Raw genomic sequence first — 17,315 nt, forward strand, 5'->3', positions numbered from 1 at the left:
AGAAAATTTTTATATGTTCCAACCACACTTTTTAAATATAATGTGGAATAAAATGGAATGAATAGAAAGAAACATATCAAAATACTTTGCATGTGCTAAGGGTAATTGCTTTCTAAGGGAAAAAATACGTTCTGGATTGTGTGTGTCTGTGTGTGTGTGTGTGTGTGTGTACTGGTTCATGATATTATTTGGGGTTGAGGTTAAAAAAATGGCAAGAAAAGACAGTTTGAAAGCTTTTGCTCTACATACATTTTATTGAAGGGAAACAGGAAGAAGAGGGAAATTCTCCTCTTCTGGTCAAAGGAAAGTAAGAAAAAAGATGAGAAGGCTTGTGAGATTTCCTCACACCTTTTCTAAGTAAAGTGGTCTTCATCAGATAGGTGCAGGAGAATGCTGAGGACAGGGGCACTGCTGCCTTGATTCTTCTCTAGGACATCTCGGGCTACTTCACCTCTATCTGGAAAGCAGCCTCATCGAAGTTAACTTGGGTGGAGGAGTCCTTCAAGTCTAGTTTTCCTTGTTCTTTCTGGTTCCCTGAGAAAGGGAATAATATGTCATCTATGTTTTAAAAAGCGTTATTCCACTGAGCTTTCAAGATATTTTCCTGAAGTATGTTTTACAGATGCAGAAACTCAAGTGCTACCGATTTGTCTAAGCTAGGCAAGTGCGATTCTATAATGATTTAAAAGAAAATTTCCTAAAGACAAGGAACTGGGATAAAGACCCTAGTTATTTGGTCTTAGCCAAATAACTTCTATGCAGACTCTCAATTAAGGTACAAAATGAGCTCTTATATTCATCTTCTAGGAATGCTGTAACAAGTACCTCAAACTGGGTGGCTTAAAACAGAAATATTTTTATCTTACAGTTCTGGAGGCCAGAAGTATTCAATAGTCAGGATATCAGCAGGACCATGCTCTCTCTGGAGGATCTAGGGAGACTGTGTTCTATGCCTTTCTCTTAGCCTCTGGTGTTGCTGGCAATCCTTGACATTCCTGAACTTGTCAATACATCACTCCAATCTCTGACTCCATTGTCACATGACGTCCTCCCCTGTGTGTGTGTCTTTTGCTGTGCTTTACTAGAACATGTTGATTCCCATCTGTTTCCTTGCTCTGCTAAGCAATAAACCTTGAAAATGAAAATTAAAAAAGACATCAGTCATATTGGATTAAGGACCCATGCTACTCCAATATGACCTCATCTTAACTAATTTCACCTGTTATGACCGTTTTCCAAATCAGGTCACATTCTGAGATTCTGAGAAGGATGTGAATTTGGGGGGGACAGTAAGTATACTATCTAGTACAGCTCCCTTTGCCACATTTCTTCTTCCTGTATCTATCTTGTCATGTTCTTGCTTGTTGACCTACATCAGGTACCTCAGTTGCATAGGTTTATTTGGCTGGTCTTATTTTCTTTACCCTTCCAGTTTGATGACACACACGGGGATACCTGCCTCTCCAAACTCCTAATAATCAATTTCCTGCCTACAAGTTTTTTCCCCCCTTCTTCAAGGTACTTCTTTTCATTGATTCTTCTGAAATCCTCCTACTCTAGCCCTGAATTTCTGTGGATCTCCTCCTGACCTTACAAAAAGATGTTTTGCCTTTCTAGGTCACCCCAAATAGGCAGGTTCTGGTCCTACCACCTTACTAACTTATTTATAGAGGGTTGGGCAGTGCAGTTATAAATTAAAAATATCTTATATTCAATTTATTTCTGATTCCCTGTAATTCTTGCTGCTCTATGGTTTCACATTTATTGAAGTCGAGCATCCCTTCAGGGAAAGGGCAAAAGCCAAGGGAAGAAAAAAATGTGTCAGAGTAGATATTTGAGAGAAAAAGGTTTTTTAGGGGAACTCCCAGACCTAAGCTTTAAATTATTACGTTCTAGCTCAGAGGATTCAGACCACGGCAGTCTATTGTAAACCAGTGAGTAGGGAGAATGCAAGACTGAAATGAGGTCTGTTTTTCCCTATACAAGGAAGGTAAAAACTCCCCTGGTGGGAGGGTTGGGGGACAGTGGAGGAATAGAGAGAGAAAGAGAGACAAAAGAGACAGCAAAGTTGGCATAGGTATATGCATGTCCCTTACACTTTAAACATTCTGTGGCATAGAAAGCCTTTTTTCAAATCTTGCATTAAATCTGATGGAAATGCCTCACAGAGTACACATTAGAAAATATACAAAGGAGTAGAAATGTCAACCTGGTATATCCAGGTACAGAGAATGAAGAGTGGGGCCATTTGGTTTCCCAATATGAGTGATGTGCAAGAGCTCCAGAATTTCTTGATGGCCTCAGAGGAGAATGGGAAACGCTTCCATGGCTGGAGAGCTGGGAAAAGCCTGATGTTTGGAAGAGGAGGGAGCTACGTCCTTTGTACTCAAAGCCAGTGGGTAAAGATGTGAGCTGTGGGTGTAGCAGGGTAAGTGGCAGACACTTATAGATCAAGTGGAGGCCAGCAATATTGGACAAAAAAGGACATGCTTCCCCATTGTCAGGACATGGGAAGAGGACAAGGAGAAGACTGTGTGAGAGTAACCCAGAAAAACTGGGTAATTACATAAAGGAGACTAAGTTGTAAACCCAGAAGATAGTGTTTCTCTGATGTCCAAACATTAGCTGATATGAGTAGCTCATTAGCAGACTGAGTTTAATTATGGAGGATGTTAAAAGTTACATTTCTATAAATATCTGTTGTGATGGCAAATTTCAAGCCTATCATCTGGTTAAGACGCAAATATTCTTTATTTCCTAGTACGTGCACATCTGTAAATTGCTCCAAATACAGAATCTTGGAAAAACTTTTCAACTCTCTTCTAGTCCTTTATATCTTATCTGTGGGTTAATCAGATCATCCCTTTGTCAGAAACAATAGACGTTTTAATATTTACATCACAAAATTTCTAATCTAACTTTGACATTTATCTTTAATCTGGTCTATTGGCAATCTAAACATGTATGCATTGCTTCATATTAACATGCTTTTAAAAGACAGTAAACCAAGCATAGTGATAAACAGGAACTTCTTCACATTAATATTTAAGCTGTCGAGTTCTCCAAGGATACATCCAGGGATGTGGCACTTTCAAAAATAATCTTGAAGCAGAATTGCACTCTCAAATTTTCATGTTTCCAGAAGATATTAAGTGATGCCTAATACTAAACTGCCAAACCATTACAGCTAAACTGTGGAAAGACTTCAGAATTCGATGTGACTGGACAGAAATGGGGCACATGAAGTTTGAATGAAAGAAAGTAAAGTAATGCTTTTAGAGAAAAACATGTCATCATACTTATAAAACTAAACGTTCTAAGCTGTCAGTTCATCCCCAAATGGAAATTACTCAAGTTATTACCCCTATATATTAATGCCCTTTAACTAAAAATACTATCAAGAAATATATTGAGTAAGAATAATACATTTCTTGACCACTATATGCTGGGTGATGAGTATATCTTACATGTATTATTTTATTTAAAATTCTAGTTTTTTTTGCTCTTTTCCTTTTATGGGATAAGGGGAATGTCAAGGTCATACTGACGTCAACGATCCAGCCTAGGGCAGTCTGTTGTCAAAGCTCAGACATTTACCTACTATGTCACACTGCCCTGCACTGAACATCTTCTACTCTGGAACAAATCAGCCTTGTGTCTGTTCCTGAAATAGTGTCAGAATTATAATAAGAGTTCAAGGTAGACATGCCAGAATAAGAATAAATCTAGGGCAGGGCTACTAAAATTACCCAGGATATGGTATCTAAGGGTAGTCTTTTAAAAAATAATTATAGGTTCAAGATACAAATTGTATAGAAATCATGAGTGGTACACAAAATCATGAAAGTTGAAATTAGGGACTAGCATGTCTGGCTTGAAAAAGGGATGGCATTTACCAAACAAGTAAAAATTCACAGAAATGTGCTGCTACTTTAAGCTGAAGATAGAATATCTAGAATACCAAGACCCTTGCCTCATGCTTTCTGCCTCTCCTTCTTCTTTTCCTAGCTAGATACTCTTCACTGGCAGCCACAAAATATCTGAGACCTCAGCCCCATCATCTGGTTACAAATTATCTTGGCATCCTCTCACGGTATCCAAATATACAGCTTTTCCTGGGTACCTCCTTTTCTATTTGCACCCCGGATTTGCTATCTCCAGGGATTGTTCTTTGGGTATTTTGTTGCTTCCTCAAGTTGAATATCTCTCCTGGACCTTTCTCAGTCCATACAGTGGGGATCTGGGACTTGACCTGCCTCCTTATTTCTAATATTAGAATTAACTATTCTTATTCCTCTTTTTGTTCTCACTAAAGCCCTCTTGAGAGATAATTGTTTCCCTAAGTGAAATCATTGTCTCATACCTAACAGCAGTATCTGGGTCCCACTGCTTAGGAGCAACTGCCCCCTATCTGCCTGAAATAACCAGCACCTGGAATCTCCAATGCTGTTCTGCACCTCATGGCTTTACTATCACCTGAAACAGCCAGTTCTACGTGATGCTTTTTAGACTTCTAAGCTTGCATGCTGGAAGCTATTACTAAGTAGAAAGAAAGAAACAGGTGAACAGGGATTTGGCTAGAAATAATTTACCATCACCACTGAGGATTTTCACATTCTTGTTTGGCAATAGTGTGTATGGGAGTTTGTGTGACTTAAAGGGCGGCAGGGAAAATGGAAGTTGATGTAAACAACAAACAGGGCCTGAGATTTGTGTTCTGGGAAGAGGCTAAGTTGGAAAGAAAGACGGATTTGTCCCCATTGTTCTGAATTTGCCTTACTCAACTGTATCTCTGGAGACAGCAGTTTTTCTTACTTCTGTCCCACTACCTTGGTTGGGTCTTGTGCCAACCTGTGACTCTTTCCATGACAATGCCTCCTCCAAGCTATGGAGGTTGGAACATCAAGCTCATATTGGAGAATGGAGACAGAAATTTTAAATAAAACTATACTCAATAAAATGATAACAGGTTATGATGACAGTTTATGTGGGATTTTTTATGCTCTATGCAACATCCATATTCACTGTGAAAAATCCAAGAAACTGGTGATCTCTGAAATTATTTACACTACTCCTGTAGAAAACTGTTCTAATGGGCGATATAAAGTTTGCTGGGCCAGATTTCATAGTAGTCTCTGGGCCTGCCTTCTATAGCTTTTCCCTTCTCTCTGATAAAGCATCTCTTGCCTGTCCTTAAGCTTCAGCTCAGGCTCACCACCTGGAGGCCTTCATTAGCCAGTGCTAAGGTGTGGTTATATATATTATGTCTGGCTGGTCAGTGCAACCTGAAGAATGTTGAATTTCAAGAAGCAAAAAAATGTCATTTGACTGAATTGGCAATTATTTCCATACGTAATCTATGAAGCATTTTCACAGGAACTGAAAACCCATATTAAATCCAGTGCATTAAAAAAACTGTTATATAAGCCATTTAATGATTGCATGTAAAATTTGCCACTTTGTGCCCTAGGACTTTGTTTATTTGCAGCACTTACAGTGTCAGTAGAAGTAATGGTGCATATGTTGACCAATGCACTCTGTTCACTAGATTGTGTGCTTCTTGAAGGAAGGAAATATGTCTTATAAAATCTTCAAGTGTACAACGGTCTAGGATAAGGCCCAGCAAAGTGTAGCTGCATCTAGCTATTTCCTCATTTTTAATTTAAACTACAACTGGAATAAATTGTAAATTGTCTGGGTTCTCTAAGTTCTCTCCAAGTTCCAAAGATTTCACTCAGGCGTTGCTGAGGGCTCACTGGGTGCATGTTCCTTCCTCTGCAGAGATGAGCATTATATGGAAAAGAAAGGTCCTGGGTTCCTAAGGCTCTGTTCAAATGTTGAAGGTTAAGAAGAGTAATCTCCATACTCAGTCTGGGCTCTCCTAAAATGATACACTGACGTTTGGGGATGACAAAGTATCCCAATCTATAGTTCTTCACACACTCAAAGATCCTATGATTCCATAACTACGTGTTTAAAAGTACAGTACAAATATGGGGGTGAAGTACTACTTCAGAACATGATAAGCTGAAATCAGGAAGAGCCTGATGGACAAGATACATTATGAGCTTTGATCTGAGAAAGGAGGTGCGGTTTATTGCCCCATGAAGCTACTGTGCTGCAAGTGTACAGGAATGATCTACCCACAAAAGGCAGATTTCTAAAATCATGAGACAATTTTTATGCCACAGGTGACCAGTAAGTGAGCATCACTCATTTTTCTTCAGAAATCGCACACACTGAGTTTATTTATAGCATGACGCTTAATACCATCTAGTGAAAGTGGAATTTCATAAATAACGGGTTCTCAACACTGCGTGAATGATCCTCTGGGGGACCCTCTCAAAATGTTTGGTTTCTCATATCTTGTAAACCCAGAGGGTAAGCACCAAATCGCACTCTATAAAAAATAATATGCACCATTCATTTAAGTGAGGAAAAGGACCTTGGGGGAAAGACTAGGGACTAAGCATTTTCTAGTGCTTAGGGTCCCCTGCCCCCAGCAGAAGTACAGCATGGGGAGAGGGAGCTGCAGTGTGTTCTACTAGTCTATTATGGGAGCAGATAAATGAATACTGTGCTCCAGATTTCCCATAGCAATTACTTTTGTAACACATGTACAAATGCGCGTTTTAAACCATTCCAATCACTTCCTACCCATATGCTGTTTGAATAGTGAAGAATATTTTCAACAAAGTGGACTGCATACAGGAAACATTATTATCTCGGTTACAGAAAAAAATCAACCACTACTATATTCCCAGATGTTCCCTATTAATTTTTAGCGGAGTATTTCCACACTTGTTGCAATGTAAATTAAAGATGCTTTAGATTTTCTAATCCTTTTGTACCTATAAGTTTTTAAAACCCCTTAAACATTACAGCTACCTCTGCCCCAACAAAAGAGCCTGTCTTTCACACAAGGAAAAGATTTTCCAAGCAGTTAACTTTAGTAGGAGACACTGCATATAAAATAAACGAATCTCTGAACTCCTAGTGTGCCTTCCCCCAGAGCCTTCATCTACTGTGATGACCATACTTCCTTTAAAGAAGACAGAAATAGAGAAGAAACGTTGCCACTTCCAAATGCTGTGGCCTGTTCTGCCCTCTAGTCAAGCATAACGGATCCTGGAAGACCTTGGGCGGCGGAGAGGAGATAGCGTGTCATGTAATTACCCCGGGTGTAAGGTGGGTAGCTGGCCCTTCGGCGTGCAAACGCAGACGGCGGCATCAGAAATACATAACCGGCACTAGCCGCCGCGGAGCTCCCCAAGAGGCGAGGGAGCCCTTCGGCGGGGGAGGTTGGAGGCCTGATGCCGCCGGCCTCGCGGAGCCTTTCGGCGTTGTCCATACTGATGAGCTGGGCTGACACAGGAAGGCAGAGCAAAGGAGGGGCAGAGGAGGCGCGGAGGCAGGCGGCAGAGCCGCGCACCCGGCTTTGACGTCGCCCGGCTGCGGCTAGCAGCTCGCGCTCTCAGCACGTAGCGCACAACGTGACCACACACAGCCTTCCTCCCCGGCAGCCCAGCAGCCCAGCAGCCCGGCAGCCGGTCCGCCTGCGCTCCGCGCTCGCCGCTTCGCCCTCCTCCTCTTCCTCCTTCTCCTTTTCCTCCTCCCTCCTTTCGCCTCCGCGGCGCGCATCTCCGCGCACACCCAGGGATCCCGGCCGGCGTCTAGCCCCGGGCGCCCAGCAGCCCAGCCAGGGCACCTCTGCCGCAGCAGCGGCCCGAGCGGACGCCACGCAGCCGGGTGCCCTCCGCAGGCGGCCGCTCCCGCGTTCACCTCTGGATGCCACCACTACGTTAGCTCAAGCGGGGAACCCCTTCTGCGGCTCCCTCCTCTAAACTCCCGCCTGTCCCGACCGCCCCCACCCCCTCCACCTGGCGGGGGCGGCGCGGAAGCGAAGAGGACGCGCGCAGTGCCGGTGGGCACGCGTAGACGTGTGCGGATCGGGTATTTGCTTGGCATTCTCCCTCTCTTGCAAGTGGCGGTGCCTGGACTCTGCTTTCGGCTCCGGGAATTGGTGCGGCCGGCCAGAGCACCTCTACGCTGGCGGGGCGCTAAAGGCTATTTTGGAGACCAGTGGCGGTGGCGGCGGCGGCAGTGGCTGGTGTGCCCAAGCGAGCTCCAGACGCACACTCCGCTCCCTGTTGGACCCTTTCCTCCTCCTTCTTCCCTCTCCTCCCTTCCCTCTTCCCCACCCCCGTTCCCCTAGCCCCACTCCTCCTCTTCCTCCTCCTCCTCTTCCTCCTCTCCCCGTTCGGCGATGCGAGTCTGTATCGTGTAACAGGATTGGCGTTGCAATGGCAACTGATGGAATGGGGGAAGGCAAGACAGCAGGGCTGGGGGCTTCGGACTGCGGGCGGGCGGGCCGCTGTCGCCGCTTGACGCCCCTCCGGGGACCTTCGCGAGTTACTTTGTAAAGGCGAACCCAGGCAAGAGAGCCCTGCTCGGTGTCCCGGGTCAGAGGCCACTTCCTGCTCCTCGGCTGTCCAAGCCAGGCTCCCACCGCGCGGCACCCCCGGCCCCCTGCCCGCGCCCGCCAGCCCAGCGCGCCGCCGTCGCCGCCGCCGCTGCGGAGACTCGAGCCCGCTTCCCTGAAGAACACTTCGCTTCGCAGCTCCCCTTCCCATCACCGCCCCCTGCTCCTCCCCGGCGTCTGCGATTTTCCCAGGCACCCGGTGTGAGTGCGGCGTGCGTGTGAGTGTGTCAGGGTTTTGTGTTGTGGGAGAGTGTGTGAGTGTGTGTGAGTGTGTGTGTGCATGAGTGTCTGGAGTGCGGGGCTCCTGCGCTCCGCTCGCGGCCGCCGCCGGGGAAGGACAGACGGACGGCGCTTCCTCCTTCGGCGAGCGGTTCCCGGGCACCTCGGCTCGGCCCGGGCGCGAGTGGAGCGCGCCTGGCTGGCCGCCGGCCTCCGGAAGGTCCCGCTGCGTCCCCCCTGGGCTGGATATGTTCATGTTCACGTGAAGATGGATTTACTGTACGGTCTCGTGTGGCTGCTGACAGTCCTCCTGGAGGGGATCTCTGGCCAAGGAGTGTACGGTGAGTGGAATCGCGACGCTATCGTGACCTTGTGATTCTTAGGCAAGATAGGCTGGTGAGCGAAAATGCACGACTCGCGCCGTTCTGGGGCCCCTCCCGGCGTGGCATTTGATTTACACTTCATCACGTTATTGGGAGCGATAAGGAGGCAGCGAGCGCGCTGCGGATTGGGCTGCGAGCCGCTCCCCCGGCGCCTGGGCTCCGGCTCGGAGTTGGGTCTAGCCGGCAGCAACGCACTCGTGCGAACGAGTGGCTTTGCACTTGATTTATCCCCGCGGGGAATCCGAGCTCCAGCAGTCTTTGATTTAATAATGGTTTGGCTCCTTGCATGCCACGGTGTCGGTGTCGCGGTTTCCCCCCACCCCTCCAGGGAAGCTTCCAGTGTGACCCCGTGAGTCTCCCCACCCCTCTCCGCCTCCTCTCCACCTTTTCCTTTTTCTGTGAATGCCTACATGCCTTGATTTTCCGGCTCAGGAAGTGGGGTGACAGTTGAGTTGCGTTCTGCACCAGCCGTTGCCATGAGCACTGACTTGGGGAGGGGAAAATAGCAGACAAGATTCTCGGTGCCAGACACAATTAAGGGACATGTTTGTGTGAATGGATGAGCAAATGCATGAATGAACGGACTGCTAAGTCCGCGCGTTTGGGTTCCAGGGCAGGACACCAGCTCGCTGCAGCGGGAACACAATCTCATCTCCCTTCTGGAAAACCCAGATTTCGGTTTAGGAGCTAGAGAAGGGCAAGCTTGTTAATTAGGAGGTTTTGAAGTCCTCAAAAGCAAATTCAGGTTCTTTTGCCTGTCAGCAGTTGGCACCCTTAGCTTTCGGGATTGAAACACACACATGCACACAGACACACACACACACACACACACACACACATATCCAGGTCATGTTTATAGTGGACTAAAATGTAAGTCTTTTCTTGGGACAAGCAGGTGGTGCCCAAAAAATAACTTCCGTGTTTTTGAGGTATGGTGGGAGGTTAGAGGTGCACCCCTTGAGGGGACATCAAGCCAAGACCCACCCACAGCCAATCCCACCCCTCGCCCCTGAGTTAGTGTCCGCAGAATGTGTGCTGAAAATCCAGGCCACTTGCCCTTGGTTTCACTTAGGTGTTTGGACTCTGGTGCTGCAGGACTAAGTCAATGGCTGACCCAGAGCAAAAAGGAATGAATATTTGTGGAAGTGTTAGAGCTTTCCCTGCAGACCCTAGAACTGACTGCAAAGTGGACACAGGTGCCAGTGAATCCTGAGTCCTCAAACTCTCTGGGAACGGAGTGCACAGTGGGTGGGTGTTTGGGGATGAATGCCACAGACCCAGCCTTTACTCTGTCCACTGTGTTCTGTCCAGGACTGAACAGTGCTGAGGTGAGCTCTGGTACCCACTGCACTCCATCTGCTCCTCCCCTTTCCTGTGTTTCTAGCTGCCTTCTTGGCTTCCAAGAAACCTTCACTTTTTCCCATCTCTAAGGATCGGATGTCCTCTCTCCCAACCCCTCCTTCCCAAATGAAAGACAACTGTCTGGTGGTGGTGGTGGCTGTGGTAAGGGGGGGAAGTGTGTATGAGAGAGATGCTGAGTCTCCTGGCAAACCTCAAGGTTTGACTGAGAACAGGAGGTGGGGCCTGAAAAGAGTAGGAATTAACTTAGTGCTTTTGTGACTATCCTGGACCCCGGTGCCCTCTGAACGGCTGAGAAAAATAGGGATTCTAGCGATGTGGGAATGCTGGAGATAAAGCCTTCTCAAGGGGCTGTTCCTTAGGATGGGAAAGTCTGAATACTTCTCATCCCATGCCCAACTCTGTATTCCTCTCTCATTGATTCAGATCATCTTAGCTAAAAGGAATTTTTTGTTCTGGTGTGTTTTTCAGATTTGTGTATATGCATGTGTGAAGGTATGTGTGTGTGACGGGGTGATGAGAAGTGAGAAAGGTTGGGGGCATGGGGAGACAGTGGGACATGCTGAAAACTATCTAGATCGGAAGGGCATGGTTCCATTTTCCTGTCACTTTTTGTCATTCAGATTATTTGTCCTGGCAAGTCTCAGATTGGGTAGTGGAAAAGGGTAAGATCTGGTAGTGAAGACAAATAGGAAACAATAGCATTAAAATAACTCTGTGTTTATGTCTGTTAACAATAAACAAGGAGGCAGTTCCACTACTGAGCTGATGATTGTGATGAAGGTGGTGGTCTTTTTCATTTAGTTTTGTTTTTATATTGATGTGGTTATTAGTCATGTAGCTAGGAATAGAATTGCTTTTGTGTGAAAAATATTAATCAGTATTCCTGGCCATTATAAATGTCACAGCTATGAGATGGGTTAAAAATTATATATTACTTTTCAGATACGTGTTACCTGTCACAGAAGTTAGGTTCTCAAAGGAGATTAGGCCCCTAGTCTTCAGCATTAGCATTGTCCTGAAACTTGTTTGAAGTGCACGTTTTCCGGTCCCTCTGAGACTTTCTAAATTAGGAACTCAGAGTGTAGGGCCCAGTGGTTTGTGTTCATCACCTCAAGTGATGATTACAGTGGATACTGAAGTTGAGAAACACTGACATAGACTTACAGTTTCATTGCTTTGATTTTGTAAATAATGAACTTTCTTAATCTAAAGTAGTTTTATTTTCATTTGTGGAAGCATTTATAAGGAAGAGAACATTTTAAAAATTTATCTAAAAAAGGAATCAATTGTAAAGGACATAGATATAAGATTTAGTGTAAGGTTAAAAAGTGTGTTTTGAACATTTTATATGAATAACTTTGAGAACGATTAATTTAAAAGGCAGGGTTATTATAAACAGAAGCTTCAAAAGCCTAGATAGGAACTTTGCTAGCATAAAAATCTGTCTTCCTTTATTTGCCTATATTTGCTACATGTAAAGCCATTCATACTACACACAAACTAATATTTCTCAATAGTGTTTTCTAGTAGCGTGGTTCAAGAGGAAACACAAATGATTTTCTAGGTTACTCAGGCAAAAATCACTTCATTGTAGCCTAAAATTGTTTACATGATTTAGAACTGTGTTATTATAAACTTTCTTCCCTGGAATAGCTAGGGTATCCCTTTTCTTCTCTACTTCCTCACTGAAAAACTCTGAGCATGAAATTCAGATTCTATTTTCTAGTGAATTGAGAATATTTGTTGTAACGCATGGATAATTTTCTCTCAAGTGTTTTAATCTTCTTCCTGTTATGCCCAATCTGTTTGACAACCATGTGCAATACTTAAGTATAACAGTTTCTGCTATAGACCTAGGAAGTTACTGTCATTTATCTTGGAATATTGCTTAGCAAACTAACTGCACAATAGCTAAGATTTATATATGGTATCAGAGTTGGATGACGGAGACTATCTATTAACTGCCTACCTTCCACCACCAATTCCATCCTATAAATTTTTTTGTAAGTGTCCTATAAATTTTTTTGTTTGTACTTTATATTTTTTTACATTTTCGATATCAGATATAACATTACAGTAATATGGATTATTTGAAAATATTTCTGAAGGAAAGATTGCAAGAAAACCTCTTCATAATAGAATAGCACAAAAAAAATCATATGAGCTAACCATGGCAATTTTAATGGATAATACCCACTTGACATATATATTTGGCAATATGAATCTGTGTATTTAAAAATTTTTACTTTGTTAAGCTATAGATTTTTGCTTAGTGGATTTTAAAAAGCTATTTATATTAAAATAATTCTCCCAATTACTCTTGGAATGTTAAAGTTTTGTTTGAATTTTCCTTTTGGCTTCATTAAACACTACTGGACAACAAGAAGTCATTAAATGAACTGGTATCTGGTTTTCACGTTATTAATTTTGTTGCACTCACATTTCGTTAGATTTAGGATAACTGATTGACATGGCCTTAAGAATTGGAATGTAAAACCTAGCTATCTGTATGCTTATTGAAATACCTAGAGCTAAGTGATCCAACACATTTTCTTAGTTTTGAAAGTTTTCTTTGTAAGTCGTTCTATGGTAGTAAGTCATTTGGGTTAACTGTATTTTTTAGAGATCCTACTGATAATGACATCATATCAAAAATTGTATCTCCTGTAAACTTATCAGCTGACTTGCTAAAGAAAGAAAAATTATTCTGTTGAATTCTGTAATTTTGCTTCTGGTCATCATGCCTTTAATTGCTAAGGAAGTTATTAAACATTATAAATGCATCAGCACAGACAAATCCCCACTACAAACAAAAAACAAAATACAATTCCAAGTCTGAATAGTTTTATTGGGAACCAAATCAAAAGATGATTTGGAGTCCTGAAATGGTTAATTCACTGTCCAAAAGTAGCTTTCAGAATGCATTAAAAGTAATAAATAGAGTAAGCTTAAGAAACATGTGAGTATGACAAATTAGCAAGCTATATTAACTCAATTCAGGTAATATCAGTAAATCTCATACAATTTAAGAATGACACCCCAGGCAGTAGCTGGAGAGAAATGGCTTGGTGGAATTAAGAACAAGGGCATAAGTGATACGAGGCGGCTCTGGAAGATATTTCAGACGGTAGTTTAGTGGGTTGAATTTGGATGGATAGGAAGGAATAAAAATGACATGGACGGTCGGTTGGCCATTACATTCAGTTTCAGGATGTTGCCATTCTTATAGCAAAGTACGTTATCTCAGCATATGTTGATTATGATTTTTGTTCAGATTGGGTTTGGAGAGGCCCTGTGATGAGATACTGCCTTTGACTAAACCATATTTAGGGTGTTAGTTTGTAGGAAAAGAGGAAGAGATTATTTTAATAAATGCTGTTTAAAAATCAATGTGAAGCTCTATTATATAGCATCAGCTCAAACCTGTTTCTCCTCTTCTCACTCCATTGTCCCCACAAACTCATGCACATTTTTATATTGTCATCACCTTGGCCACGATCACGAAAGAAAAGTGACTGGACTGTTCGTTGCATCTTGGGATCATTTTTGCCCATTCAAAAATTGTCCTTGTTGGTCATATTACTGAGATTTCACATACAAAATGGGCAGATTCTTTTATATAGTGTTACTTGCTCTTGTCCTATATTTCCCTGGGAAAGCCCCTAAGTGGATTAATAAATATTTTAGATTGAGCAGGTTGAGCCTAACTTATTTTACCATGAATAAGTCAGTTAGGGTGCCAGAGTTTAGACAATTAAGAGGCAGAGATAAAAGTTTAGAGATGAAATAATTCTGGTGAATAGATGTCACAAGAGAAATTCTAGGAAGGCATTTTTCAAGATCTTGATTTCTTTGCTTAATTTTATTATCTTTGGTTATGCTTCTTTATACTTATATTTTACCAATATTTTTATTTTTGTTTTATAGTTGTAAAACACCTTAAACCCTGCTGGAGAAGAAGGGTACAAATAAACTTTTCTGAAAGGAAGTGCTCTGTATTTTTTTAAAACTTACTATTTTAATGTAACTGCAGTAGGGCTCATGGGGATGGGATTAGAGCATAAGCCTGTGAATTCAATTATATTTTATTAAGACATTGTCAGGAACCATGGTTTGGGGTTGTATTCCAGGTATAGAGGTGATTCATCACTCATATTCTCTGACTTGGTCCCCATGCTTTGAGAAGAGTCTTGCAAGGGTTGGGCTCCAGGTTTGTAATCTGCGAAGGCAACAGCAAACAGCCAGATACAACGTCCTACTCTGGGAACTGAGCTCGAGAGCTTGTGCTCTTTGGTAGCTCAGATTAACTAAGGGAATGTGCTGTCATCTCAGTTAAATAAGAGGAGGTCTTCCTTAGGCTCCCTTTTGGCTGTTTTGGAAGGATATGCAAAGTATATTGCATACATTGGAAGTATGAATAGAGTGAACATTTTTAGTTTCTTTGTAATTGACAGTAACTTAATGGTCCCACAAAATAACTTTTGTTTCTTTGCTTTAGTGACTGTGAGTGTAAACACTATATTACTTAGAGCAAACAATAAAATATTGCATTCATAGAAAACTATATCCTATCTTTATTTTCAAATCCAATTAATAGTCTTTTGGCCCTGTAAAATCATAAAGCTGGAAGTGAGAAGAGACTTTAAGATATCATTAAATCATCTCACTAATTCAAGACACAGTGATTTTACCATTATATCAGGCAAATGGAGGTCCTACATTGTTTGTGAAACTTGTTTTCTCCAGGGTTCAGTCGTATTCATTAGATGGATTTGTTTTTCACAAACTACTAAAATCTCTTATTAAAATAATCTGTTATTAAAATAATGGGGCATGTACTTTGTTATTTCCATTTTATATCAGTGCAATTCCATTTTCTTTTCTAACTATACCACCTTGCACTGATCCCATTTCAGCTTTTCTATATCAGTTTCTTGCTACTTTTCCAAGACACTATGCCATTTCTAATCTTATATTTTTAAACACTATTTCTTTTCCTGTTGATTTCATTGATTGACCTGAGTAAGATCTACGCTTTCTGTTTCAACATCCAAATCATATGTTCTCTAGGAATTACAGAATAGGATTTCAACTATTATAAACACATTTTTGGCTATTACACATTTACTACAAAGTTATTTAAATACATACTATGGTATGATGAAAGGCATTAGAAATTATGATGTAACTTACTCTTTCTGTCTCTACAACTTTGCATAAACAGGAACCTTAGTTTCTTGCTGTTCCTGCTCAAGTCTATATTAAGGACTGTTGTGTGGCTGATATTTGGGGTCATATATATGACATGTGTCAGTATCTTCAAGCAGTATATTTTTTGTCTTATTTTGTTGTAATGTGAATGGTGGAAATAAAAATAATCAAGTGATCCTGTAGAAGGGGAAACATGTCTTCCTGAAAGAGGAAGGGTTTGTTCACAGCTAGGCGTCTCAAAGTCTTAATGGACAGCACAAAAGGCAGCTGAGATCTGAAGGAGGTGAGTAGGAAGTAAAGGCTTTTAGAAAAATGTATCTACCCTTTAAATAATGGCCAAACAGCAAAAGCATATATTTTTATCTGAAGCCACTAGAACTTTGTTGTAGTGCATCAGAGTGAAAAGAAAAATGTCTGCTGCCTGCCCGAAGAAAGACCATCTTGAGGGAGATTTTTCTGGTGTCCTGAAAGGAAAGGATGAGGGGATAAAGGGCTCTTAATAGGGCCTGTGGTCACTCTGAACCAGATTATTCTTCTCGCTGATGAATTGTGGGATTTGGGAACACAAGGAAAAGTTGGGTACAGATTGAGCATTGGAGCATTCTGTCTTTTACTCCTGAGTGTAACTGAGTTGGGTGTTTGCCTCACCTCTGCTGGACTCTTTACTAGGAAGGCTAGAAAATACTAGAGGAAGATGTGCTACTTTTCAGAAGTGGTGACCAGTGAGAATTCCCCACACAAACTCTAGGCTGATTTAAGTTCATTTCTCATAAATTCAGTCAACTAATTAATGTGTAACTGCTGTGGATGATGCATGTAGCTATGTAGTAAGGTCTGTAAAATCAAAGAGGTTATGCATTCATCCAGGAGATAAAAACAAATAGAAAAACATAAAATAAGGCTATGAGAAATACACAAATGTATGTACCTAGACCAGAGAGAGGAATTACATTTCCTATTGTGGTTGGAGAAAACGTGAAAAAGCTTGTAACAGGTAAGACTTGAAAGTGGGTTGACATAATATAGATAAAGAAGGAAGAAGGGGCATTGCTATAGCGTGGATTCTAGGTGGAGGAATAGTGGTGCAGAAAGAAAAGTAGTCCTGGAATGGGTATGTAATAAAGCCTCAGGAATTTCTTTAAAGTTTACCCCAACTAGAAAGATGTATCTGTCCTTTAACCTATGTGATCATACAATTCTATTGTATGATACTGTGGAACTTGCTCAGATATATATGTCCATCAAGATTCTGAAGTGGTGTGTGTTAAATGTGCGAAGCTAACTGACCATTTCTTCAGAAGATAGGACAGTTATCTTTAAAGTTCCTGTGGGGGCAACTCCTCTTGGAGGTAAACTCAAAGACTTTTTAAAGTCTTTAGAGTGCTAAAAAGAAGTGCTGTTTAGCAGCAGCAGACTATGGGTCCAGAATGACTTAAAAAATCATTTTGTTCTTTACGAATGTACAGCCACTGATATGAAGGCATTGCCCTTGTGAAAAGAGACGTATATGCTTTCATTATTGTTTTTTATTATTGTGCCATGCAGCGTGATGTAGTTGAAAACTGTTGGGTAACTTGGACTTTCTTCTTGTTCAGCTGCTGCTTTACTGTGTTACCTCAGGCAAAATTCTTAATCTCTATCCCTCAGTTTCCACATCT

The 17,315-nt window shown here is 42.1% G+C and overlaps 1 protein-coding gene across 1 annotated transcript in view; it reads left to right on the forward strand.

The window, feature by feature from the left end:
* Nucleotides 1–8,606: 8,606 nt before the first annotated feature.
* MDGA2 (MAM domain containing glycosylphosphatidylinositol anchor 2) overlaps nucleotides 8,607–17,315 on the forward strand; it is a 916,950-nt gene continuing 908,241 nt past the window's right edge. The window contains exon 1 of the mRNA XM_011989775.1: nucleotides 8,607–9,042. Within this exon, the coding sequence (XP_011845165.1) occupies nucleotides 8,763–9,042 (280 nt within the window). The 5' untranslated portion in view covers nucleotides 8,607–8,762. The remainder of the gene's footprint in view (nucleotides 9,043–17,315) is intronic.

The sequence above is a fragment of the Mandrillus leucophaeus genome, unplaced genomic scaffold (assembly GCF_000951045.1).
Source record: "Mandrillus leucophaeus isolate KB7577 unplaced genomic scaffold, Mleu.le_1.0 Scaffold362, whole genome shotgun sequence".
NCBI classification, from domain to species: Eukaryota; Metazoa; Chordata; class Mammalia; order Primates; family Cercopithecidae; genus Mandrillus; species Mandrillus leucophaeus.